Source organism: Ylistrum balloti, unplaced genomic scaffold, assembly GCF_031769215.1.
Source record: "Ylistrum balloti isolate Yb309-2 unplaced genomic scaffold, AGI_CSIRO_Ybal_v1 Utg371416, whole genome shotgun sequence".
Taxonomy (NCBI): domain Eukaryota; kingdom Metazoa; phylum Mollusca; class Bivalvia; order Pectinida; family Pectinidae; genus Ylistrum; species Ylistrum balloti.
The window spans coordinates 389,957-417,329 of NW_026782744.1; the positions used below are offsets into that span (position 1 = coordinate 389,957).

The window sequence follows — 27,373 nt, forward strand, 5'->3', positions numbered from 1 at the left end:
TCATGAGAAAGTTTTATTTTGTTACAGTTAGTGGTGTTCTAACCACTAACACATGCATTCATGTATCCAAGATACTATGTTTTTTCCTGCTAATTTTGATTTTTTATCAGCAGTTTTATGAGTTTGGGTTTATATAGAACAATATCTAGTGGTAAGTTAAGGTATCCTGAAGAACAAGGATCATTTGTGAGCTGTCAGTGTTCTACACCATTGTTTATTATCATTATTATTAGACACGCAGTCAGTAACGGTGATGTACCACATGACTGGTCACCTAATTAAATTTCTCGCTCATGCATAACAATTACTTTCCACTGCCTAATACTGCATGGTTATTAGGACCTACCTGGTATGTAAATTGCACTTAATTATGGTGTCACTATTTTGATGAATGCTGTAGCAATTTTGCGGTAAAATTTGAAATTATGACCAAAACCATTGAAACCATCCATATTACTGAAACTACAGACTTAAAAATATTTCAATTTTACATCACATTGATGATGCCATGTTGTTTGGGAAAGTGCCAAGATTGAAGAGCAAAGTAACATTGATGAAGGTCAATGTGATGCTGTAATTGTGTTGTTAAATAAGACTGATTAACTAGAGATTGATTCAGTGTTGGTAGAAGTCATCAGCTTAAGATCTCATTTACATCATGCTGAACAGGAAAACAAGATCCTTCTTCTGCACGAAACAAAACTAATTAGGTTGTAAATTTATAACAGAATGTTGGTAAGATGTACCAAAACACTTTTCTAATTACACTGTTATGAAAAAAAATATGGAAATCCATTCAAATTGAATTGCTTTACAAGTTCGATATCCTTCAGGGTTACTGATTTTCGTGCAGCTGAGCATTGTCATGAATCTTATGTTGATTGTCAAGCTGTCTGAATAATTGGCATTTGTCCGTGCTGCTGTTGTCATGAGGTAACAGAACCCAAACGTTTGCTAATTCTTTCTTAGCCTGTTATTTTGTTTACTGGATGTAACACAGTCCGGGTCATAATGAGGCACAGTGTTACAAACCGGAATAATCCAACGACAGCAAAGAACTGTCTGTGAACTCCATTAAACCTCAGATTACAGAATATATAGATAGAGTGAACACTGTCCATGATCCAGGTTTAGCAAGACTAGAGTGACCTGTTACAGAATATATAGATACATTGAGCCTGTTCATGATCCATATATAGCAAGACTAGAGTGACCTGTTACAGAATATATAGATACAGTGAGCCTGTTCATGATCCATATATAGCAAGACTAGAGTGACCTGTTACAGAATATATAGATACAGTGAGCCTGTTCATGATCCATATATAGCAAGACTAGAGTGACCTGTTACAGAATATATAGATACAGTGAGCCTGTTCATGATCCATATATAGCAAGACTAGAGTGACCTGTTACAGAATATATAGATAAAGTGAGCCTGTTCATGATCCATATATAGCAAGAGTGACCTGTTACAGAATATATAGATACAGTGAGCCTGTTCATGATCCATATATAGCAAGACTAGAGTGACCTGTTACAGAATATATATATACGCTGTCCATGATCCATATATAGCAAGACTAGAGCCTGTTACAGAATATATGATGAGCCCATGATCCATATATAGCAAGACTAGAGTGACCTGTTACAGAATATATAGATAGAGTGAGCCTGTCCATGATCCATATATAGCAAGACTAGAGTGACCTGTTACAGAATATATAGATACAGTGAGCCTGTTCATGATCCATATATAGCAAGACTAGAGTGACCTGTTACAGAATATATAGATACAGTGAGCCTGTTCATGAGCCAGGTTTAGCAAGACTAGAGTGACCTGTTACAGAATATATAGATACAGTGAGCCTGTTCATGATCCATATATAGCAAGACTAGAGTGACCTGTTACAGAATATATAGATACAGTGAGCCTGTTCAAGATCCATATATAGCAAGACTAGAGTGACCTGTTACAGAATATATAGATACAGTGAGCCTGTTCATGATCCATATATAGCAAGACTAGAGTGACCTGTTACAGAATATATAGATACAGTGAACGCTGTCCATGATCCATATATAGCAAGACTAGAGTGACCTGTTACAGAATATATAGATACAGTGAGCCTGTTCATGATCCATATATAGGAAGACTAGAGTGACCTGTTACAGAATATATAGATACAGTGAGCCTGTTCATGATCCATATATAGCAAGACTAGAGTGACCTGTTACAGAATATATAGATACAGTGAGCCTGTTCATGATCCATATATAGCAAGACTAGAGTGACCTGTTACAGAATATATAGATACAGTGAGCCTGTTCATGATCCATGTATAGCAAGACTAGAGTGACCTGTTACAGAATATATAGATACAGTGAGCCTGTTCACGATTCATATATAGCAAGACTAGAGTGACCTGTTACAGAATATATAGATACAGTGAGCCTGTTCATGATCCATATATAGCAAGACTAGAGTGACCTGTTACAGAATATATAGATACAGTGAGCCTGTTCATGATCCATATATAGCAAGACTAGAGTGACCTGTTACAGAATATATAGATACAGTGAACGCTGTCCATGATCCATATATAGCAAGACTAGAGTGACCTGTTACAGAATAAATAGATAGAGTGAGCCTGTCCATGATCCATATATAGCAAGACTAGAGTGACCTGTTACAGAATATATAGATACAGTGAGCCTGTCCATGATCCATATATAGCAAGACTAGAGTGACCTGTTACAGAATATATAGATACAGTGAGCCTGTTCATGATCCATATATAGCAAGACTAGAGTGACCTGTTACAGAATATATAGATACAGTGAGCCTGTTCATGATCCATATATAGCAAGACTAGAGTGACCTGTTACAGAATATATAGATACAGTGAGCCTGTTCATGATCCATATATAGCAAGACTAGAGTGACCTGTTACAGAATATATAGATACAGTGAGCCTGTTCAAGATCCATATATAGCAACACTAGAGTGACCTGTTACAGAATATATAGATACAGTGAGCCTGTTCATGAGCCAGGTTTAGCAAGGTTAGAATGACCTGTCATTTAAGACCGCTTCATTTATTTTTTTTAGTAAACTGTTAAAACTTCTGTTTTTGCACATCACGTAGTGAATTTCCTTTACAATATATTTATTCAGGTATGAACCTGTTACACATATTAAATCATAGACTCAGGACAGGTCATTCTGGTCTGAAAACCAACTGGCAGAACTATTAGTGAATATAGAAAATGACATTTCACTATTTTGAATTCCTATGGTGGAAGAACTTGCTTCAAATTTTAGTAAAAATATCTCAAAATCTTTCCGACCATTCAGAAGTTATTGTAAATGATCTCTGTGAGTCTGTTATCAGCATTTATGAACTTCTGGTTGGCATTGTTGGTGGTTTGGGTGAGCTCTAGCAGTCCGAGAGCGTGAGTTTGTGTTCACCAAGTACTCTTATTTTTGGATACAAAATTCAATTTCAGTGTTTTGTAGCCAAATTTTTTGACTGCTCAATATTATGCTATACAGTAATATATTTCAGCATCAGTAATTTTTTTCGACAGATTAAAGATTATAAGTCTAATTAGGGAAGGCAAGACATTAAAATCTGTAAAACACATTTGAAAACATCATTGTAGAATTCTCACAAGGTCTCCTGGTACCTAGAATTGAGGTCCTTTTGTTCTATTGGAAATAAATGGTTTCGTCCTTTTTATCAATCAGGATTCCAGATTCCAGCCAACAACACATACAGTCGTCAATCTTACTCCGTTGTAGGCTTTACAATGTGCACTTTCCTTCTAATTCACAAAACCCTAATGAGTCGGGGAAATTCTCTTGTTATGCTAGAGTCTGTTCTACACAATTAGCAGACGTGTGTGTAATTTTAGATGAGATGTAAGGTAAGGTAGGGTGGGGTTTACATATATATATATATATATTTATATAAGTCTCATTTAAGCCCCTATCAGCTGACGCCCTTTATTTGCTACTAAGGCGATTTTCATAGCAGGAAATAATAGGCAACATTATTCAATAAGTATACTTGTCTGTAATCAGCATTTCATACCACCCAAAATTAATTAATTATAGTAAATCTGCACAACAAACAAATCTGTGATGATTTTTGTACTTAATCACATCTGAATATTACTAATAACAATTTACTGTTGGAGCTCTCAGAAATTTAGAGATTGACCTCCTTATTACAAGTCATGAATGGCTTTCTGTAATAAGGTCTTAGCTCACGATGTCATGCTGCGTGGTGTGGATCTATAACTGAGAAATATATCATACCGTATCGTCAGGCACTGGTTCTAATTATAAAACCATGGTTATATATAAATGGAGACAGTAAATTTTCACAAAATTTGTAAGATCATGTACTCATTGCACTAAGGTGCTGTTTAACATCCTATAGAAATGAGAGAATTAATTTAAATGTATTGAAATTTAAAGCATTGGTTCAAAATCTTGTCTGACTTCATTGAAACCATTGATTTTTGCAGAATTTTTTCTGGCAAGTCTGGGGCACTTTTTCTTAAGGATTCTTATTACTTAAGAGATATTGTGATTTCTGTGAGAGCATAAGTGCACATTATATAAGGAAGGAAGTTTGTCTTTTCTTCCTGAGCTCTGGTAAAATATTAGCTGCTACATGGATTGAAATATTTATACAAAACATATTATCTCCCCTGATGATGACTTTGACTTTTGAATGACCTTTGTTAACCTTGACACCTTGCTCTTAACATATAACAGGAAGCTTCACCCTTGTCTGTTTAAATAGCTGTATTAATGATTACATGTGTGTGAGTTTCCTTCTGGTCAGAGGCTGTGAACTTGATGGTTAGTTTGGTTTTTACACAGGAACACTGTCACAGATGCAAAGTTTAGGTACCACAGGCATGATAAGCTTAATGAAAAATAGACAATAATTATTTATTCACCAAAGTTACAGTAATATTGAATAAGACCTAGTCCATAAGCAATTCAAAATGAACATGAACAATTTAAAGCATTTTTTTTAATTGGATCTTCAATCAATGCAGAATATTTTTATTTCTTCTAAAAATGTAATTATGAAGCTAAATGCAGCATTAAAAAAATATTTAGGTAATGACTTCAGGGCTTCCTGTTTAATCACATGGACAATGTCTGTACAAATGATGTGATATCCTCAGGCAACTTTAACAGCTTTTAATTGTGTGGTAAAATATTATCAAAAATTATGTTTATACACTCCATGTATATCAACTCTGTCTTTGTGATCATAGATATCAACAAATGAAGTTCCATGCATTTTGGAAATAGACAATTAGATAAGCGGACTGTCCATGTAATTAATGCTGTTTCCTTGGAAATGCTGTGATTTAGGGATCATTCTCAAAGCATATGTAGATTTTCCACATTTGTAGCTGTGTAAGGTCAATTTTAGGACCACATAATTGAAAAATGAAAAAGTGCATAGAGGAAAAAGCCACTACTTCTGGAGTGAGAACAAATCGAGGGATGTAATTCATAATTTTTCTACATGTATGTACAGGTTCCTCTTGGTCCCTAGGTGTAGGATGATCAGGTGCAGGTTGAATCAGAAAACAAAATGGTCACCAAAATTAATTAAATCACATATTTTGTATCTTACCAAATTTCTTTGGCAGGTTTTTCTTAATCTTTTAGATTATTTTCTATAAGTTTTTGAGACTCAGTTTTCTAGCTATTTTTTAATTCATACTTGATGAAATGTTTTCAGAATGTCATATCATTTTTAGACTCCAATTTATCCTTAATTCTGCATTATGCATTTCTGACAGGAAATGTAACTTCTAATTAACTTTCCAAAGTCTTTGAGATACGTTTTGTGAATTCTAATAAAAGTGTCCTCAGTTTGTACATGATTGAAGGTGCTAATAGGCCCTACACATATATGATGACCTATGATGGAATTTCAGTTTAATGATTTTGAAAGAAAATAGTCACTTTGGAAAATTAAAAGGGGTCAACCCCACCCCACCTCATCCCCTTTCTGTTCTGGATCTGCCTGTGTAAATTGATCCCAAAAAATGTTGATTTTGGTATTGTTATGGTATTACAAAACATGATCATCACATTAAAACTTGATCATCAAATCAGAATGGTGATACACATATCAAAATCATAACAAAATATACTCCAGTAGACAGATCTGTCTAAAGGTTGACAGGGGAAGTCCACTCCTGGGCTGTACTCCTGTAGACAGATCTGTCTATAGGTTGACAGGGGAAGTCCACACCTGGGCTGTACTGCTGTAGACAGATCTGTCTGTAGGCTGACAGGGGAAGTCCACACCTGGGCTGTATTCCTGTAGACAGATGTGTCTTTTGGCTGACAGAGGAAGTCCACACCTGGGCTGTACTCCTGTAGACAGGTCTGTCTATAGGCTGGCAGGGAAAGTCCACACCTGGGCTGTACTCCTGTAGACAGATCTGTCTGTAGGCTGACAGGGGAAGTCCACACCTGGGCTGTACTCCTGTAGACAGATCTGTCTGTAGGCTGACAGGGGAAGTCCACACCTGGGCTGTATTCCTGTATACAGATGTGTCTTTTGGCTGACAGAGGAAGTCCACACCTGGGCTGTACTCCTGTAGACAGATCTGTCTGTAGGCTGAAAGGGAAAGTCCACTCCTGGGCTGTACACCTGTAGACAGATCTGTAGCAGATATTCTATTATACTATAACAATTATTACTGTACTAATGTAACAATGTGTTTGTCTTCAAATTATTGTTAAATATAATTGTCTTGTTTCTTTCTTTTCAGGTCAAATCCTTTTGAAGCAGACCACACACGAATAGACAGATAAGATTTTATGGTGAACCATTATCCTGACTAGCTATAACACAAATATGTTCTAGCCTTAAGGATGGAAAAAGACATGTTCCATAGAATTGGACTGCCAAGGATAAACTGACCACAGGTGGAAGGTACACAAATTAAAGCACAGGTTTTAGGATGTGTTCACTACATGAAAGTGCGGTGATTTTTCTTGGAATCTCCATAATTGGATATGCATATTAACACAATACTTTCTTTGTAAAGTTTACAATGTATATAAATGGAAGTACCAGTGTACATTATCAAATTTAAACAGATTACTTTCTGGAGTGAAATTTTCAACCAGATAAAAGCCAAACATGTGATTTCAGATAGATTATGGAAATGGCGGACATTTTTGTGGTGTTTCCTCAGCGACTGAATCACTCAAGTTATTGACCTTAATAGGATGTACACGTGTATGTGATATTTTTTACGACAAATATTTTTAATGTTTGAATGTTGATATTATGTAGATATCTTTATAACCCCTGGAGTAAATACAAGAAAACCTGTATGTTTGACACGCTACAGCACTAAATAGGTGGACTTTGCAGTTATGTGATATTTTGTCAATGAATTAGGTTACCGTGACTTGATTGGAAAACGCACATTGATTTATATATTGAATATGAATGTATGATAGTGAATTAGATATTTTTAACATCAATAATTTTTGTTTGAATATGATTGTGTTGATTTTGGTCATGTGACCTGATTCTACAATCAATAAGAATCCTTCTTGGATCCGTGATGATTTTCAGAAGTTTCTTGAGAAAGTTGTTTTGCCACTTTAACATGTATGATTATGTATTGGAAGTGGAACTTAATGATGGAAAGTGTCTTATGGAATTGTAAAAGACTCCATTTACTATAACAGGAGGGCAAATAATTAAATACTTGTACATTAAGCAATGATACTGACAAACACCATATATACTACTAGTTTCCTTATTTATTGTTTATTTTCATAATCCTTAAGATGTAGTAATTTTATTGGAACTTGAGATGATAATGGTTAAAAAAGGAACTGTCATTGTGGGAAAACTTGATTGATTTTTTATCTTTTATTTTAGAAATGTTAAATACAGTACAATTGTATTGAGCCAGAAATGTCTTGTGTGTATATGTTTTCCTGTGATAAACCCATGTTATAAGGAACACACCTTCATCAGGACATTTATTGATATTTATCAAACACCATTCATTTCTCAGACCTGGCTGTCATTCTGTTTTGGACTTCTAAAGCTGGTCTCCGACCAATTCTCTACTGTCCCCATTACCACTGGTGTGTTGATGGAACTGTAGATCTGGTCGCAAACCAATTTTCTACTGTCTCCATTACCTGTGGTGTGTTAATGGACCTCTAGAGCTGGTCTCAGACCGATTTTTCTACTGTCCCCATTACCAGTGGTGTCTTGATGGCCTGAAGAGCTGGGCTCAGATCAATTCTCTACTGTCCAGAAAAGTTACTTGGTGTAACAGAGTTTTTCGTCATCACAGATGCCTTAAAGTATAAAAGATGAAACCTTAACTTCATTACTTTTTTGGGGTGATATTAAGTGCTTTTTGTCTAATGTTAAAATTCTCTGTATCACTAGATACTCCAGCCAAACCACCCTCCTTCACCCAGCACGTCATGGGCTTATTAAAGGTAAAACTAAAACATACAGTGAGCAATCTACACTATATGGTAAAGTACCCTTTTTGTGACTTGTGGAAAATAGCTGGATTTAGGAAGTCTCCTTGGCTGGAAGTGATTTATATTTTTCAACATTTTGATTTGTGATTGACTATTCAAACAACTTAGGAATAATGCAAAATTGTTTTAAAACCGAAAAAGTACAAAATCCATAAATTTCTATTCAAAAGCAATAAAATTGAAAGATCAAAATGTAATTTCTGTTGAAATAGCGGTAATTCAAAGAGAAAATTGGTAATTTATGTAAAATAGGAGAATATATTGTAAAATTCAAGAGGAACATTCTGTAATAAGTTAATTCAAGTTGTTAGGGGAAACTACCCAATACTAGTTGTAAAATAACCCTGAATTGATCCCAGCCATATTTCAGACCAAAAATCCAATTGCCCAATTCAATTCATTCTTGATATCTACATACAGGAACAATTTGTTACTAGATTATATTTTGTCATTAGTAATTAGAAAGTGACCAAGGAAATGTTTTAATAGACAGCAATAAATTCCAGATGTAGATCAATTCATGTTGGTGAAGATTGCAAAAACATTGGATCATTTTACTATAGTCTTACTGTAAACAGGTGGATTTAATTTTTTTGTTTTATTTTAATTTAAATGTCAATATTACTCAGGTATGTGATCAGCCATGACTGTTTTCTTGTTTAGGAATTTTTAATTTTGAATAAAAGTATATCATGTACAACAAAGTATAAATATGGCATCTATTGGGTTCACAATAGTGTCTTATATGACGTAGCATGAACATGGCAAACCATCTGATAGAGAATTAAACTGATGTTTCTATTAATAGATATTCTATAAATGTCAAAATATGTTTCTGAGTAATTTTTCAATTTAAAGTTAAACCGTACATTTATATGTATGTAACTGAGATGAATAACACAGAAACTGTATCTTCATATAGAGTAATCCATTGTTTGTCTTAAAGTTTGTAGTATCCATATAAATCAGAGTACATAATACAAAACTGGTTTTGAACATACTCCTGATTTTGAATTATTTTTTGTAAAATAGGATTTTTTAAATACCTACTTGCTCAAGAAAAGATACATCAAATGCCATGAATGTAGATATTGTAGTCATATTGTAGTGTTGTTGGCATGATCTCAATTGATTTTAAATATCTGAAAAATAAAGGGCATGTGTTCTGACAGGTACGAGCTGTACAGTAAAATTATTATTTTTTCTGTGTTCAAGCTTTTGCTATATTGATATTTTGCTTACATGAGAAATGAAAAAAATTTAGCACTCGATTAGTATAACTTGATAAAGTCAAGAATTAACATATTATATTGCTGGGGGTTGGTAATACTCAGGAAAAGAACTTTTGCAAGTTGAAAATGAAAAAAAAAAAAAAAAAAAAAACAGAGTACTCTCCAGGTTTGGTTATCTGTCAGTACATCATATTTGTTGGCCATCCTTCTAAAGAATTTTCTTTCTCCAAATAATCTTGGAAATATTGTTCAGGTATATTTTGAATGTGTGCTGAATTTCCCTGGGAGTTTAAGCCTGTCATGTGGATGTGGGCTTTGACCTCTATTTGCTTGGATCCATATCATAAAGTAGAAACATTTCGGGCCATATCAATACCCATCAGACAGCTTCCATTGTCCTTGGCTTATTTCCCTAAGTGTAATGATAAGAAATTCAATTGATCAGAAAATAAACCACAAATTACACTACACTAGGTAATTTATAGTCTGACCAATGTTTCTTATAGTGTTCAGCCTTATATAAATATCCTACTAAAATAGAATGTTTCTGATAAGTTAGTTAACCCAATATAGAGGGCTTATATAACTGGGCTTTAAGTGCCTATTTATAACACTATGGTGATATCAGTGATTGGTTTAAATATGGCGATTGATATTATATTTCCAGGTTTATTTTGATTCAGTCATTTAAAATCTCCAGAGAAAAGAGTAATTGGTTTAAATATGGCGATTGATATTATATTTCCAGGTTTATTTTGATTCAGTCATTTAAAATCTCCAGAGAAAAGAGTAATTGGTTTAAATATGGCGATTGATATCATATCTCCAGGTTTATTTTGATTCAGTCATTTAAAATCTCCAGAGAAACATATGTTAGTAAGCAAATATCAAGGGTAAGACAGAGTTGTCTTTCCCTGACAAGAAATGTAGACATCTCTGTATGGGCAGATAAGAATTGTTTGGTACATCTGTGTAATAAGAAGTAGTATTTAAATCATTTAACTCTTCTTGAAGATTACAGTTTCTGTTTTGTTTTATTTGATTCCCAAAAGCACATCATAGATAAAGTTTCATACCAGTTACATCTTAATAATGCTAACCGGATTTCAAATTGTTCTCAGTTCAAACATTTTGTCACAAGCGTTAGATGTACACATTGTACTTAAAGCATTGTCATGTTGTATATAGAATATGCATATAAATATATATTTAAGGTATCAAAATACTAATCATATTTTCATATTCAATGTTTGAAATGTCAGCCATCTTGTGCAATATCCTCTATCTTATCAGCCACTGAAATTATATATGGTATGTTATATTTTTCATTGACCAATCAGATGATATGTTATATTTTGTCATGTGTATATATTAACCTATTAATTGTTTTGTTACATTTGCGTTGAATTTGTTGTTGATTTAGGTATGTGTTTGTATGTGTGATAATGATTGAGATATATGTAAGGATTGCTGGCAGAATACTTCTTATTGATATCAACAGTTCCATTCAAATACATATGTTTTTTTTATTCCAAGGTTCAATTTCTTTCTTTCTTTAAATTAAAAAAAATTAAGCCTGATTCGAATAGTCTTCTTTAGATCTGATTGTTTTTCAGCAAAAAAGAAACATAATGCTACCTGGTGAATACAAATGATATTTCTGAATTAAATATTACTGCTAGGAAACTCTTGTTTGTAACATTTTCTTTTTATGGAAAAAAAACCCCATGCATTTCAAATCAGATGTTGTTACTGCATAAAGATTTTATTATTATTTTTGAAATATCTAACTTTTTTTTAATTTGTTTTATTTTCCCTGTGGGATGGTAGACATCTTTTTCACTACACAAAAACCAATATGATCATTTGACAGAATGAATTTGGTAGATCTCCTGAGGCCTCTGTCTTGATTGGAACATGTACATTTATATGTACATCTAATTTATACCTGTTTCGAGTTAACATAACATGAGGACTTGTGTGAAACAGTGAACATTTCCAGTCCACACTTGCAGTATCATTTGGGAGGGGAAAAAAATGATCTTTTTTTCATGTATGCTGTGAAAAGGTTTGTTTTCTGGTTTTAACAGTGACTTGACCTCTAAGGCAGAGAATCTTGTTATTTTATTTGGTGTACAATGTTTCATTATTTTAATCTTAAAATGTTTGTATGTTCGTTGCACAAGACAATGGTTCATACCATTACAAAAATTGTAGAATCAACGAAGCTAGGTGTTACTTTTAAGTGTTTAACCATAGAATATCAACACTTGTGTGATGATCCAAAGTGCAAAACTTAATGTTTGTAAACATCCGTATGACCAACCTAGGTGTTAAACTGAAAGTTTTAAGTGTTTATAAACATCCGTATGACCAACCTAGGTGTTAAACTGAAAGTTTTAAGTGTTTATAAACATCCGTATGACCAACCTAGGTGTTACACTGAAAGTTTTAAGTGTTTATAAACATCTGTACAACCAACCAAGGTGTTACACTGACAGTTTTAAGTGTTTATAAACATCTGTACAACCAACCAAGGTGTTACACTGACAGTTTTAAGTGTTTATAAACATCTGTATGACCAACCAAGGTGTTACACTGAAAGTTTTAAGTGTTTATAAACATCTGTATGACCAACCAAGGTGTTACACTGAAAGTTTTAAGTGTTTATAAACATCTGTACAACCAACCAAGGTGTTACACTGAAAGTTTTAAGTGTTTATAAACATCTGTACAACCAACCTAGGTGTTACACTGAAAGTTTTAAGTGTTTATAAACATCTGTACAACCAACCAAGGTGTTACACTGAAAGTTTTAAGTGTTTATAAACATCTGTACAACCAACCAAGTGTTAAACTGAAAGTTTTAAGTGTTTATAAACATCTGTACGACCAACCAATGTGTTACACTAAACATCCTAGCCATATTTGTGAACACCTATGCCATAGATAAAAAAATGTTACAATTTTACACAAAGATCATGATTCTAACCTTGTAAATAAACAGCAGACAATTAACAAAATCATGTTATGATAAACATACCTGTCAACTTTTTATATTTGGAATAATTCAAAAAATTGCATTCAGTTGTGTATGTTAATATGTAAGCAAAACCAGTACACAGCATAATACTTTGTTTGGCCTGTATAACTAGTTAGTGGTAAGTAATAATGTTTACTGCATACCACTTGTGTTTTAAAAATTCAGAAAGAACAATTTGGTGTGAAAAGACATAAAAGGTTGACAAGAATGTATATAATTCATTAGCAAATTTATTTCTTATGTAATTTACACAACTATAGATCACTATTGGTGATATTGATTAAAGTCGTAAAATTTTCATTCTGACCATATATGGAAGACTCTATGGTAATTGCTTTCAATGTCTGAAAAAGAAAAAGGTCAATTTTTACACACATAGATCACATTAACCATTTACATAGACTCAAGTCACACTCTGTACATTGATTTGTGTAATATGTTACATTTAATCAAATATTTCAAATCAAAGACATTTTAGAATCCCTAAAAGATGTGGTTTAAGAAGAAAGTCATGGTGATTTCTTCATTTCAATTTATTGTTTGTTTTTCAATTCATTGCACTTTTCTGCTAATGTCATTTGCTACAGAGAAAACATGAAGACAGCATCTCCATTTGTTAGAAATGTTTATAATTATTATAGAATCTCTTAAGCATTCAAGTGTTCAGAACTTTACCACAGAGGGGAGATAACCCCGGAGACAGTGCTACATTACACCTGTTTTTACCATTTCTTTAAAAATGGCCTTGTATTTTCATCAGTTGAGAGTTGTGTAGTCTTTTAACTTTTATTATTTTTATAACTAGACGAAGACCAGGTTTGAGATCACTATGTGACTGACTCGTCATTAGAGTGCTTTGTCTCATTCTCTAAGTTTGTTATATATGTGACTGTTCATCAAAATATCTACACCACTGTTTACATTATTAACCTATTAAAATGACGTAATCTTCAAAATGTTTTATGTCTTTTATCTTACAGTCAACATTAATTATACGGACCAGGGCCTAGTATATTCCACACCGACACGAAAAAAATATTTCCATAACTGACACCTTAATTACAATGTTTTTCATTGTGAGTAGTTTTTCTTTTAATCATAAAGTAAAGTTTGATTTATATACATGTACATACGTGGTATTTTAAATGACAAGCGTGACCGAGTTTACCTGCCATTGAAATATATAGACATATTACAACATGGACAGTTTATACAGTAAAATAACAGTCTTAAGTGACACCAGACATTCTTATTTTTGTTTTTCCCTCGGTATAAGATATCTTATATCAAAAAAATACAACAACTTTTACTTTTGTTCAAGCTGAGCGTTAATGCCTTGGGTGATATGAACAACATGAAGGATCACGTCACGTGATGTGTAGTAAATGTTTTGATTATCTTGCTATATCGATAAACAGAAAAGAGACCATATACCATGCTGTTATTTATCTTATAGATTTATTCCTAGTTTTAACATTGTCGATTTTTTCTGTATTTATTTGTCTCGGTAGAAGTATTTCTTTTACTACGTTATATTCCTGGTTACACGTCCTCTAAACTTTGATTTAGGACAGCACGTATCCACGGAAATACCAAAAGAAAAACAACAATCGAGATGATAAAGTATAAAAAACGAACACTCCCTGTTCTTGGTGGGACCATTCTCATTTTAACTCTCCAGCGACGAAAAGTCAACGCAGAGACTGTATGGTGTGACATTTCTGATCATGATGGCCGCTGCGTAAACATTTCACTTTAGAATTTTGCGTTTTGATACATTGCTAAAAAATTCCAACATTAACCAGACTTGGTATAAAGCTAGATCACATAGTGAAAATCTTAACACATCCACTTATTTTACAAATATATTCTAGATTTTACGGCCCTGTAACTTTGATTTGACCCTCCATATTAGATTACCTGAATTTTGTGCTTGTGTGCATATTTTTGGGACAAAAGCTTCAGATTGAGACGTCATTTCGAAACCCTTGTGGCTCGTTCTATTTATTTAATATTTAGTATATATTCATTTGACAAGTCTTCCTGTCCCTCCTCGGGAAGAGTGATAGTTTTGGGATAAAATACGGTATTTAAATGAATTTTGAGAATTGAAGAATTTACACATTCTTATTCCACGTGTTCGGATCAATACTTAAACACGACATCAGCGTACCTATGGTGTTTACATATCATTTTTAATATCATATTTGTTTAATTTCTTCTTTTTTCTATTTTTTTAAGAGGGCTGCTCATTTATGTATCTGTGTATTCTTTTTTTTTACATTTTGCGTCAGTATGTTATTAAATTCCTGTATTCTGTTGGCTGTTTATATGTTAGACTATTATGCTACTGGAAGCATTGTTTAATGTTAGTTAAAACAGACTTCTGGTATAAAATATTACTGATGTTGATAGCATCCATTTTTTTCAATCTGCACTTTCAGAAATTGGTGCATTGAGGGAGACTCCAGGCTATCCGTTCGAAGAAGTTTAAGTTTTCTTTGTTCCACATCATGAATAATACGAATTCATCTCCTTCGATTGAGTAAATAAAGCTTTTATGTTAGTGTTACTGCATTCGGAACTAGATCAATTTCCTACAGAGTCAACGCAGAAATACACGAGAAATTTTAAGATTATGTACGTTAAACTCAATTGACTGTAAATGCTTATTAAGTTGTGTTTAAAACGTTTCATTTAAAACATGATGTATTTATGAATAACTTCTACAAAAACCTGTATCATATATAAACGCATTACTCCTTTTAATGTGTAAACAAACATTACGTAACATTGGATTTAGAGCGTGTCTGTCACGTGATTTGGACCTTTGGAATATTTAGACACACTAGACACCCGGAGACACGTTTGCGAAAGGTAATGAACAAACACATTCATATTTTTTTCTGTTAATGATGTTTTTCTGCATTATAGGAAACTTTCTAATCATAACCATTTGTAATTGTCGTTACTGTTACGCAAGATAATATATTGTTGATGCATAAATAAGGTTTGCAGGCCGAGCGTGTAATGTTTCATAGCTGCGAATGCAGGTCAAACTCTGGTTGATTGGCCGTTGGGCTGCCTGCAAACTCCAAAGATATCGATGACACTAGCCTAGTGTAAAAGACCAGTAGAATATACTGCACTGAACACCCAATTCAGTACAGTAATTACTATAGGTAAAGGTGCAGTTTGGAAATAGTCATTCAACTGCTGTGCTACTGTGTTATCAATAACTTTTTTTAAAAAACCTGTAACATATATAAACGCATTACTACTTTTGACTGAATGCGTAAACAAACATTACGTAGTTTAGATTATCTAGATACCCGGAGACACGCTTGCTAAACGTAATGAACAAACACATTTTATACTTTTTGCTGTAAATGATGTTTTTTCTAACTTTCTAATCATAAACATTTCTAATTGTCGTTACCTTTACGTAAGTTAACATGTTGTTGATGCATAAACAAGGTTTGTAGGTCGACCCTTGTACTGACTATAGCTTTGTACAAAGGTTTAGTAGAATATAGTACACCAAACACCTAATTCAGAACAATAGTAACGACAGGAAAAGGTAACAATCTAAAAACAGTGAACCAACCTTATGTTTTGTGTTCTGAGGATAAACCGAAAGACACTGTGCTCTAACACATATCGCATGTCATTTTCGGATGAAAGGGACTTCTACATGTCCTCTTACCACCGTTGTACACAGTATTCAGCTTAACGGGTCACTATCTGTTCTCTCTATCTGTCCTCTCAGTCATATTGTACACAGTATTCAGCTTAACGGGTCTCTGTCTGTCCTCTCAGCCATATTGTACACAGTATTCGGCTGAACAGGTCTCTATCTGTCCTCTCAGTCATATTGTTTACAGTTTTCGACTTAACGAGTACCTATCTGTCTTCACACACACACAAAGCATACACTTGTCGGCTTAAAGGGACCTCTGTCTGTCCTCTCACGATTATTGTATACAGGTTTCGACTTAACGAGTACCTATCTGTCCTGCCACAGATAAGGTATACAATTTTCGAGTTAAAGGGGTTGTATTTGTTCTCTCACCAACGTTGTATACAATTTTCGGCTGAATGGGTCTCTATCTGCCCTCTTTTACATACTGTATATAGTTTTCGACTTTCGGTTCTCTCACAGAAATGTCTACAGTTTTTCTCTGAGCGGATCTCTATCTGTCCTCCCACACATTGTATACAGTTTTCGGCTGAATGGTCCCTTATCTGTCAGATTATGTGTACATATTTAGGTTTAAAACGTCTCTATCTGTCCTCTCAGACATATCATATACAGATTTCGGTTTAAAACGTCTCTATCTGTCCTCTCACATTATTGTATACAGTTTTCGGCTGAGCAGATCTCTAAACGTCCTCACACACAGAGATTGCATACAGTTTTCGTCTGAACAGATCTCTAAACGTCCTCACACACAGAGATTGCATACAGTTTTCGTCTGAACCGGTCTCAAACTGTCCTCCAATACAGATTGTATACAGTTTTTGGCTTAACATATCTCTTTCTTTCCTCTTGCACATATTGTTTATAAGATGGTGGTGTACAGACTGAAAAAATCAAATATTTCTAAAGAAGAAATATAAAAAATATTTTTATAGAAGAAATATTTTTATAGAAGATAGCGCTGAAGATAGGTCAAAAGGTCTTGGGAGGCCTTTAACATCCACATACTATTTATTTCATTTTCTGATTAAACAGTATCACAATAAGACTACTCAAATTTGATAGTTAATAGTTCTGACAAAGGTTAGTTTGAACACTCCGGCAATAAAACGTTGTTAATGTGGAATCTTGAGAAGTCAAGGAATCAAATACAAACGGGTGAAGTCTGTGTTCTTATTTTTCTTTATTACTAGCCATTAAACCAGTCGCCTAGCTGTGAGCAAGACGCAATCGATATGGATTCCGAGAAGTACCAAGCCAACCTCTCTAACATCATCGCTGGCGGTTTTGTCACCTCAGCTCTTGTCATTGGGAGGGAGTTGGGTTTATTTGACGCCTTCCGAAAACTTACAAAACCTGCTTCGTGCAAAGAACTGGCCGATCGTTGCGATCTGAAGGAAAGGTAAAAACTAGACAACGTCTTGTTTTATCCTAGGGTTTTATTTCTGTATCTTTATTACTTGAATATGTTCATTTACTGATAAAGTTTGAGGGGCATCCTTGGCATTAAGGAGTTCCGCTAGAGCTAAAACGCGTCCTCTCATTACAGGGAATTTTATCCTCTGAACTCGGGCATATTGGTGTTACAGTATACATAATTTTTATTTAATCAATTTGGTTTTCAATAACCATAAAAGACATATAGATGTTCATTGTTTTTACGATATTATGTTTATGCTGCATTTGCAAACAATCAAATACATGTTGTATATCTTGTTTGAAATTCAATAAACCATACATTATACAGCATAATCCAATATAAACAGTCACAGCAAAATTATGCTCAGGTAATCAGTAAATGTATTTCTAGAACTCACCCGTGGTATTAGAACAAAAGTGTATTACTGTTGACCAATTGGATTAATGGTATGGATTGATAAATAAGTTTGGTCTATGATATACAATTGCTACATTTCAATGAGAAAATAAAATGTTGCCTGGTTGTTTACGACTGGCATTTGACAACCTTCCTTTACACCAATGTGTAGTCTAACTGGTTTTCTAGCTCAGTAATAACAACATATGACCACGACTTCGGAGTTTGAGGTTCAGGAATACCGGAACAGTCGATTCCATCCGATCTCTTTATCCCACTATTTACTCTCACTTTCCCATTAAAATCACTTTTCTCGTCTGTCGAAAGGTCAAAAGGTCGTTACTGCGGACGTACATGTAAAGCCCATCAAATAAATAAACACTTTTGTTTGTTTTTGTACAGAAATTCTAGAAAAAAGACCAATGGATATTGTTTAAAACTTTAACAATCTCCTCACTCCGGTATATGATTAATCGCATGCTTATACAAAGAACTTCTAATCTACACTACATACGTTTGTATCATCAATGGTGTATCGTTGTAGCATCAATGGTGTATCGTTGTAGCACAATGGTGTAACGTTGTATCATCAATGGTGTAGCGTTGTATCATCAATGGTGTATCGTTGTATCATCGGTGGTGTATTGTTGTATCATCAATGGTGTATCGTTGTAGCATCAGTGGTGTATCGTTATATTATCAGTGGTGTATCGTTGTATCATCGATGGTGTATCGTTGTAGCATCAATGGTGTAACGTTGTATCATCAATGGTGTATAGTATCATCAATGGTGTATCGTTGTATCATCAATGGTGTATCGTTGTAGCATCAATGGTGTATCGTTGTAGCATCAATGGTGTAACATTGTAGCATCAATGTTGTATCGTATCATCAATGGTGTATCGTTGTAGCATCAATGGTGTATCGTATCATCAATGGTGTATCGTTGTAGCATCAATGGTGTATCGTATCATCAATGGTGTATCGTTGTGTCATCAATGGTGTATCGTTGTATCATCAATGGTGTATCGTTGTGTCATCAATGGTGTATTGTATCATCAATGGTGTATCGTTGTATCATCAATGGTGTGTCGTATCATCAATGGTGTATCGTATCATCAATGGTGTATCGTTGTGTCATCAAAGGTGTATCGTATCATCAATGGTGTATCATTGTGTCATCAATGGTGTATCGTTGTAGCATCAATGGTGTATCGCTGTGTCATCAATGGTGTATCGTTGTATCATCAATGGTGTATCGTTGTATCATCAATGGTATATCGTTGTGTCATCAATGGTGTATCGTTGTGTCATCAATAGTGTATCGTATCATCAATGGTGTATCGTTGTGTCATCAATGGTGTATTGTATCATCAATGGTGTATCGCTGTGTCATCAATGGTGTATCGTTGTATCATCAATGGTGTATCGTTGTATCATCAATGGTGTATCATTGTGTCATCAATGGTGTATCGTATCATCAATGGTGTATCGTTGTATCATCAATGGTGTATCGTTGTGTCATCACTGGTGTATCGTATCATCAATGGTGTATCGTTGTAGCATCAATGGTGCACGTATCATCAATGGTGTATCGTATCATCAATGGTGTATCGTTGTAGCATCAATGGTGTATCGTTGTGTCATCAATGGTGTATCGTATCATCAATGGTGTATCGCTGTGTCATCAGTGGTGTAACGTTGTATCATCAATGGTGTATCGTTGTAGCATGAATGGTGTATCGCTGTATCATCAATGGTGTATCGTATCATCAATGGTGTAGCGTTGTATCATCAATGGTGTATCGTTGTAGCATCAAGGGTGTATCGTTGTATCATCAGTGGTGTATCGTTGTAGCATGAATGGTGTATCGTATCATCAATGGTGTATCGTTGTGTCATCAGTAGTGTATCGTTGTAGCATCAATGGTGTATCGTTGTAGATATGTACGAGAATGGTTAGGATGCATGGTAGCTAGCAGTATCGTTGCATTAGATGATGCCGACAATTTCTTCATCCCAGACAATTGCAAGCCTCTCCTTGCTAACATAGAGGTTGTTGCTCTCTACCCTGTGGTTAATGAGTTGTTGAAAAAGACGATGGAATGCTTTCGAAAGGATGGTCCATCTGGTAAGTGGTGATATACAAAAATTGTTTGGGTAAACATCTTATCTCACAAATCAAAATTTTATAACCCTCATATCAGTTCCGAGTGTGTATTCCTTAAGCATATTCATATCATCAAATATTATCTGACTGTACCGCAGTTTGACTGATCACAATGAGATGTATAACATAATAACATCTTATTGATGATCTTAAAAAGATACAAGTGAAAAAGCACCGTCAATACAGGTTGAGATGCAGCAGAGCCGAATAATAGATTGAACAGCACCATGCAGCTGTTTCGGCCTTTGACACTTTAGTGATGTTAGTGGCCTCGATGGTTTAAACCGGAAGCGAATAAGAAAAATCCAAATCAGATGGGAATGTGCACTAAACCTAAACTTGTTATAATTTCATAATATTAAATTCTTGATAGTTTCTTGAAGTACTCTGAAACATGCTACAATTTAGATAAATCTAATCATCTCGTGCAGATAAGGCAAAATTGGGATTGTACAAACGACAAACATGTGGCTGTAACGCGGCCTCACCACATTAAAACAACTTGTAGAATGTATCTGATTAGCAAAAAGGAATATCGTTCATAGACTCATCAATATCATATCGACTATCAATCAGACTGCAGCCCTTACCGATTCAGAATATTTTTAATTCAGCCATTTACAGTGATGATTACGAAAAGCTGGCAACGTGCAAACGGTTTCGGCTATCAGGAATTAATTGATCGTCACGAGTGAACACTCCTAGACTAGAGGAGACATAATATGTTTGGTGTGTTAAATAGTATCGGTAATGAAACATCACGTATCTTTCGCAAACAGTTGGAAAAAAACGAAGAAATGTTTAAGATGCACAACTGTAGAGTGATGTAATATACGACTAATTTGTAATAATTGATTTTGTATTTTGAGTCTGGCTTTGGGGATTCCCACTTTACATTATCAATAACTCTTTGATTCTCTGGACAATATTGATCAGTTTGGTACATTAGCTCACCATCTGAGTTATCTTCACAATCCCTTTTAACATCCAAGCAGATCGCCTTGAGAATTTGACAAATATATGCAACTTTAAACCATCATCTGGTCGCCGAATAGTGAACTCTCGTCAACAATTGTTCATGTACACTCTCAATTTGACCAGGAAACAGTTTACAATCGTTGTTTGTGTTAGTAATAAATCTATTTAAATTTAGTGTACATAAAAATTATATTATTGACAAAACATTCTAATAATGTTGCGCGTACTAAATGACCTTTAATCATCGTCTTTATGATTCACTCAGGGATCCAAGTTAAGTTTCACGTTTAAGTTCTTAAATGAATTGTCTATGCATATCTAACTTTTGACGAGCAAAATGTCCCATGAAATTCCTTAGCATTTAACTGAAGTATTTCAATCGGTTTAACACGTTCAATAATTGTTAGAAGCCACCAAGATGAAGCATCAATGAAGTCACATTCCAATTTTTATCTCATCGTGCTTTACGATCATCTTATTTACGATAACTTAACAAAAAAACAATGTTTTCCATGTTTTGTTTTCTTCTATATGCTATCGCATGTTTTGATGAATATTTCCAGATCTCTCATCCAACTGGCAATCTTTATTTGGCACTCATCCTTTTTGAATATCGAACCTAGCAATTAACAGATATAGCAATACGCTGTATCATTTAGTTTATTTTATTTCATGTTGATTTTCTGCGTACATACACTTGTAATAAAGCGATAAGGTTGGTTATTACAGAGTCCTTTATAAAATGATACGAGGGCTGATTGATAAGTTGTGAGTCTTGTATTGAAGAAGTTAAGCTGGGATGCCCTTTTTCAGCTCTGCTATTTCCTGACTTTGTAAGGCTGTGGACCCACAGACTGGTGTCATTTGTCAGTTAATGTCGAAGAGGTAGCACTCTACAGTAAACAAGGCAAGTGACTTTTGCAAAATGAACAGAATTGCTGAAAGATTAGTGATTCAATATTTGTATAAGAAAGGTCTAACACCTAAGGATATCCATACTGATATGGCAGCAACACTAGGGAATGATGCCCCTTATATGCTACAGTGGATAGGTGGGTGGCAGAATTTAAGCGTGGCAGGCAAAGCGTTGGAGATGACGCCCGTCCTGGAAGGCCTGTCACTGTTGCAGCCCCAGAAATGGTAAATAAAGTCAAATATATTGTTATGGCTGACAGGCGAGTCACAGAGAGAGATACATAAGCCAGTACAGTTGTGATTTCACAGACAAGATTGTATTCCTTTCTTACGGAAGATCTTGCAATGAGAAAGCTCTCGACCAATCGGGCACCAAGATTTCTGACATTTAATCAGAAGCACACCAATCAGACTTTGTCGCAGAGGTTTGAGACTTGGATGAAACATGGGTTCATTATTTCACCCCAGAGGCCAAGCAATAGTTAGACCAATGGAAGCACCTCGTTCCTCCCCGCCAAAGAAGGCAAAGACTGTTCCTTTAGCTGGGAAGGTTATGGCCTCGGTTTTCCGGGATGTTGATGGTATTCTGATTATAGATTAACTGCAAAAGGGACAAACAATCAATGACACATATTATGTAACACCTCTTAGGCAGTTAAGAGAAAATATTAAACCAAGCGCCGCGAAAACTCCGTAAAGGTGTACTGTCCACCAGGACAATGCTCCTTTTTACAAGTCTGTCATTGCCCTGGGTCATTAACAATTGTGGCTTTGAATTGATCGAGCATCTATTACCAAAATTGAAACAAATCCATTTCTGGTACCAATTTTGGTCAGATGATGACATCATACATGAAGTGGACGGTCAAGAAAAGGACTTCTTTAAAAGAATCATTGAGGCCCTTAAACATCGCAGGCATAAGTGTATAGATATTGCAAAAGATTATGTTGGAAAAGAATGCATTATATATATCTCAAAACCTATCAATCAGCCCTCGTAGTTTAATACTCCCTATCAACGAATCTTGCTGAAATATTGGCAAACTCGACAGTTTTCTTGGCAAATAAGGCTAAATGATAGTAAAATATTTATTCGCTGGTAATATCACAGGCTTAACCTCAAAATTAAATCTAGCCACAGACCTAAGATTAAAACTGGCCACTGTCCTATTATGTATCATATATATTTTTGGTAGGAGTGATTCAATGCTTGGCTGGTTTCAGATTGGTAAGTGCATAGATGGTTCAAAAGATTTACTTAATAACGGTGTTATCTACCTGTAAACGTATTTCATATAGTAAACCCTATTCTAATTAGTAAGCATATTATATTTAGTAAACAATATTTTAATTAGTAAGCATATTATATTTAGTAAACAATATTTTAATTAGTAAGCATATTGTATTTAGTAAACCCTATTTTAATTAGTAAGCATATCATATTTAGTAAACTCTATTTTAATTAGTAAGCATACTATATTAAGTAAACCCTATTTTAATTAGTCAGCATATCATATTTAGTATAAACCCTATTTTAATTAGTAAGCATATTATATTTAGTAAACCCTATTTTAATTAGTAAGCATATTATATTAAGTATAAACCCTATTTCAATTAGTAAACATATAATATTTAGTAAACCCTATTTTAATTAGTAAGCATATTATATTAAGTAAACCCTATTTTAATTAGTAAGCATATCATATTTAGTAAACCCTATTTTAATTAGTAAGCATATTATATTTAGTAAACCCTATTTTAATTAGTAAGCATACTATATTTAGTAAACCCTATTTTAATTAGTAAGCATATTATATTTTGTATAAACCCTATTTTAATTAGTAAGCATATTATATTTAGTAAACCCTATTTTAATTAGTAAGCATATTAAGTATAAACCCTATTTTAATTAGTAAACATATAATATTTAGTAAACCCTATTTAAATTAGTAAGCATACTATATTATATATAAACCCTTTTTTATATTAGTAAGCATATCATATTTAGTAAATTTTATTATATAATTAGTAATCATATTATATTTAGTAAACCCTATCTTACCTCATTTTTCTAACTTACGATTCTAAAGTTGGTGAATTATTGTTGTTGTATATCTATTGTTGGAATGGAGAATATTTAACTATATGTGTTTTATTGCTCTTATATATACGTTTCTGTGTATTATATATAATTCGATATATATAAATATACATGTAGCATATTCATTCAACATATGTGTTATATAGAATAAATGTTTGTATAATATATACTAGGATACAGATATATATATATATATACGATATGTATTATATATACTGTTTGTTTACTAGGATACAGATATGTATTATATATACTGTTTGTTTACTAGGATACAGGTATGTATTATATAAGTAATTGTTTGTTAACTAGGATACAGATATGTATTATATAAGTAATTGTTTGTTAACTAGGATACAGGTATGTATTATATAAGTAATTGTTTGTTAACTAGGATACAGATATGAAGACATGCCTAAGGAATTGCCGGACGCCATGGATGCAAGGTTGGGTGACGGAGAAGGTGTATTGCAGGCCTTGTTACCTCCGGTGTTAGACATAAAAGGTGATTACTCTATAGTTCAATCTTTAGAAGTTGAGTTGGACATAGTAATTATTGTTAGGAGGTTAGTCAAAGGGAGGCAACAGGGTCAACGTTATAGATATTCGTGGTAAAAAAAATAAAACAGAAAAACACCCCTTGTGTGCGACAGGCAATAAAAGATACGGCGAGTTTGTTTTATTGTAGTTATTGACGAAGTAGAATAAACAATCATTATAAGAACTAGGGTTAAAAACTAATTAAAATGGAACAGTTCCAATTTACAGCGAACATCAAAGTTTTGTTGTTGAAACGTCTCTGGATATGCTAAGCGGTAAAATATAAACCAAGATCTGTTTGATTCAGTTAAATATTTGTCGAAGGCGACACGTTGTTAGCGAATAACAAGTCTTACGACTCTCTGTCGTAAGTGATGTTGCTCTGTCTTAAGTGATATTGCTCTGTCTTAAGTGATATTGCTCTGTCTTAAGTAATGTTGCTCTGTCTTAAGTAATGTTGCTGTGTCTTACGTAATGTTGCTCTGTATTAAGTAATGTTGCTCAGTCTTAAGTTATATTGCTCTGTCTTAAGTAATGTTGCTCAGTCTTAAGTAATGTTGCTCAATCTTAATTAATAATGCTCTGTCTTAAGTAATGTTGCTCAGTCTTAATTAATGTTGCTCTGTCTTAAATGATATTGCTCTGTCTTACGTAACGTTGCTCTGTCTTAAGTAATGTTGCTCAGTCTTAAGTAATGTTGCTCTGTCTTAAGTAATGTTGCTCTGTCTTAAGTTATGTTGCTCTGTCTTAAATGATATTGCTCTGTCTTACGTAACGTTGCTCTGTCTTAAGTTATGTTGCTCAGTCTTAAGTTATGTTGCTCTGTCTTAAGAGTTATGTTGCTCTGCCTTAAGTTATGTTGCTCTGTCTTAAGTAATGTTGCTCAGTCTTAATTAATGTTGCTCTGTCTTAAGTAATGTTGCTCAGTTTTAATTAATGTTGCTCTGTCTTAAGTTATGTTGCTCTGTCTTAAGTAATGTTGCTCTGTCTTAAGTAATGTTGCTCTGTCTTAAGTTATGTTGCTCTGTCTTAAATGATATTGCTCTGTCTTACGTAACGTTGCTCTGTCTTAAGTTATGTTGCTCAGTCTTAAGTTATGTTGCTCTGTCTTAAGTTATGTTGCTCTGTCTTAAGTAATGTTGCTCTGCCTTAAGTTATGTTGCTCTGTCTTAAGTAATGTTGCTCAGTCTTAATTAATTTTGCTCTGTCTTAAGTAATGTTGCTCTGTCTTAAGTTATGTTGCTCTGTCTTAAGTAACGATGTGCTTACGGTAATTTTTAAATCCGTGATTTTGATGTGAATTACCTGTACGCTTGTCCCTTTTAAAATAGGGATGTACGAGTGTCATTCAATCTTTTATTATTATTATTTAAAGAGTTTTAATGCAACTAAAACAGTCGATCGATATTTAAAAGGTTCCGTTAACATTAATCACAGGATTTCCCTTAATTTCTCATAAAAATCAAATTTTGTATCTCACCTATAATTCGTTTTCTATAGAGATGGTCTTACTAGTGAGAGATTATTATTCCATGGTGCTGTTATATCGTGTTTCAGGATCTGCTGTAACAAACATCCTCGACGTAGGTTCAGGAGCGGGAGTGTTGACCAGAGCACTTTGTAAACGTTTCCCTGACTCTGCAGTCTACGGTATCGACTCGTGCGGAGATTCCATTGACAAAGCTAAAGCTAATACAGAAAGTAACATTAATGTTACGTTTGTGAAGGCATCTGTTGACAGCCTGCCCAGCGATTGGACCAATAAATTTGATTGGGTGATTATTTTCGATGTTCTTCACGACCTCCCACGTCCCGAGGAGAGCATGCGCGAGGTATTGCGTGTGATGAAAGACGATGGAGTTATTTCAATATCTGATCCGAACGTACACAGCAACGTTAGAGATAACGTTGGGGATTTCATGATTTCCGGCATAGCTTTGTCTATTAGCTCAGTTATCTGTCTCCCTAGTAGTATGTCGTCAGAGGGCGCTGGCAATGGAATTGGTTGGGGTTTAGAGAACAGACTAAATTTTATAACAAAAGCCGGTTTAAGCGTGAAGGATACTCACACCTTTGGTTTTTCTTGTAATCTTACCTGCGTGAAATCTAATTAAAGACAGTGTAATAATCGAACTCCTTAATCTTAATATCCAGGATGCACGTACCTACACAGCAACGAAGATGTTCATTTGTCAATCACACATGTCTATATCAACTTTTTCTTGTTAAGGTGATGCTTCATTAATTATCCAAGTACTTTGTATAAGTAATAACATCGATATTAATTGTTAGTACCGAGT

General features: G+C 34.1%; 1 protein-coding gene across 1 annotated transcript; it reads left to right on the forward strand.

Annotated features, from left to right (window-relative positions):
* The first annotated feature begins 14,471 nt into the window (after positions 1-14,471).
* LOC132562436 (S-adenosylmethionine-dependent methyltransferase Rv2258c-like) lies at positions 14,472-27,187 on the forward strand. The gene is made up of 5 exons (XM_060227177.1): positions 14,472-14,597; positions 17,750-17,958; positions 20,316-20,503; positions 24,928-25,038; positions 26,631-27,187. The coding sequence occupies exons 1-5, from the start codon at positions 14,472-14,474 to the stop codon at positions 27,185-27,187; spliced, it is 1,191 nt and encodes a 396-aa protein (XP_060083160.1).
* Positions 27,188-27,373: the final 186 nt, after the last annotated feature.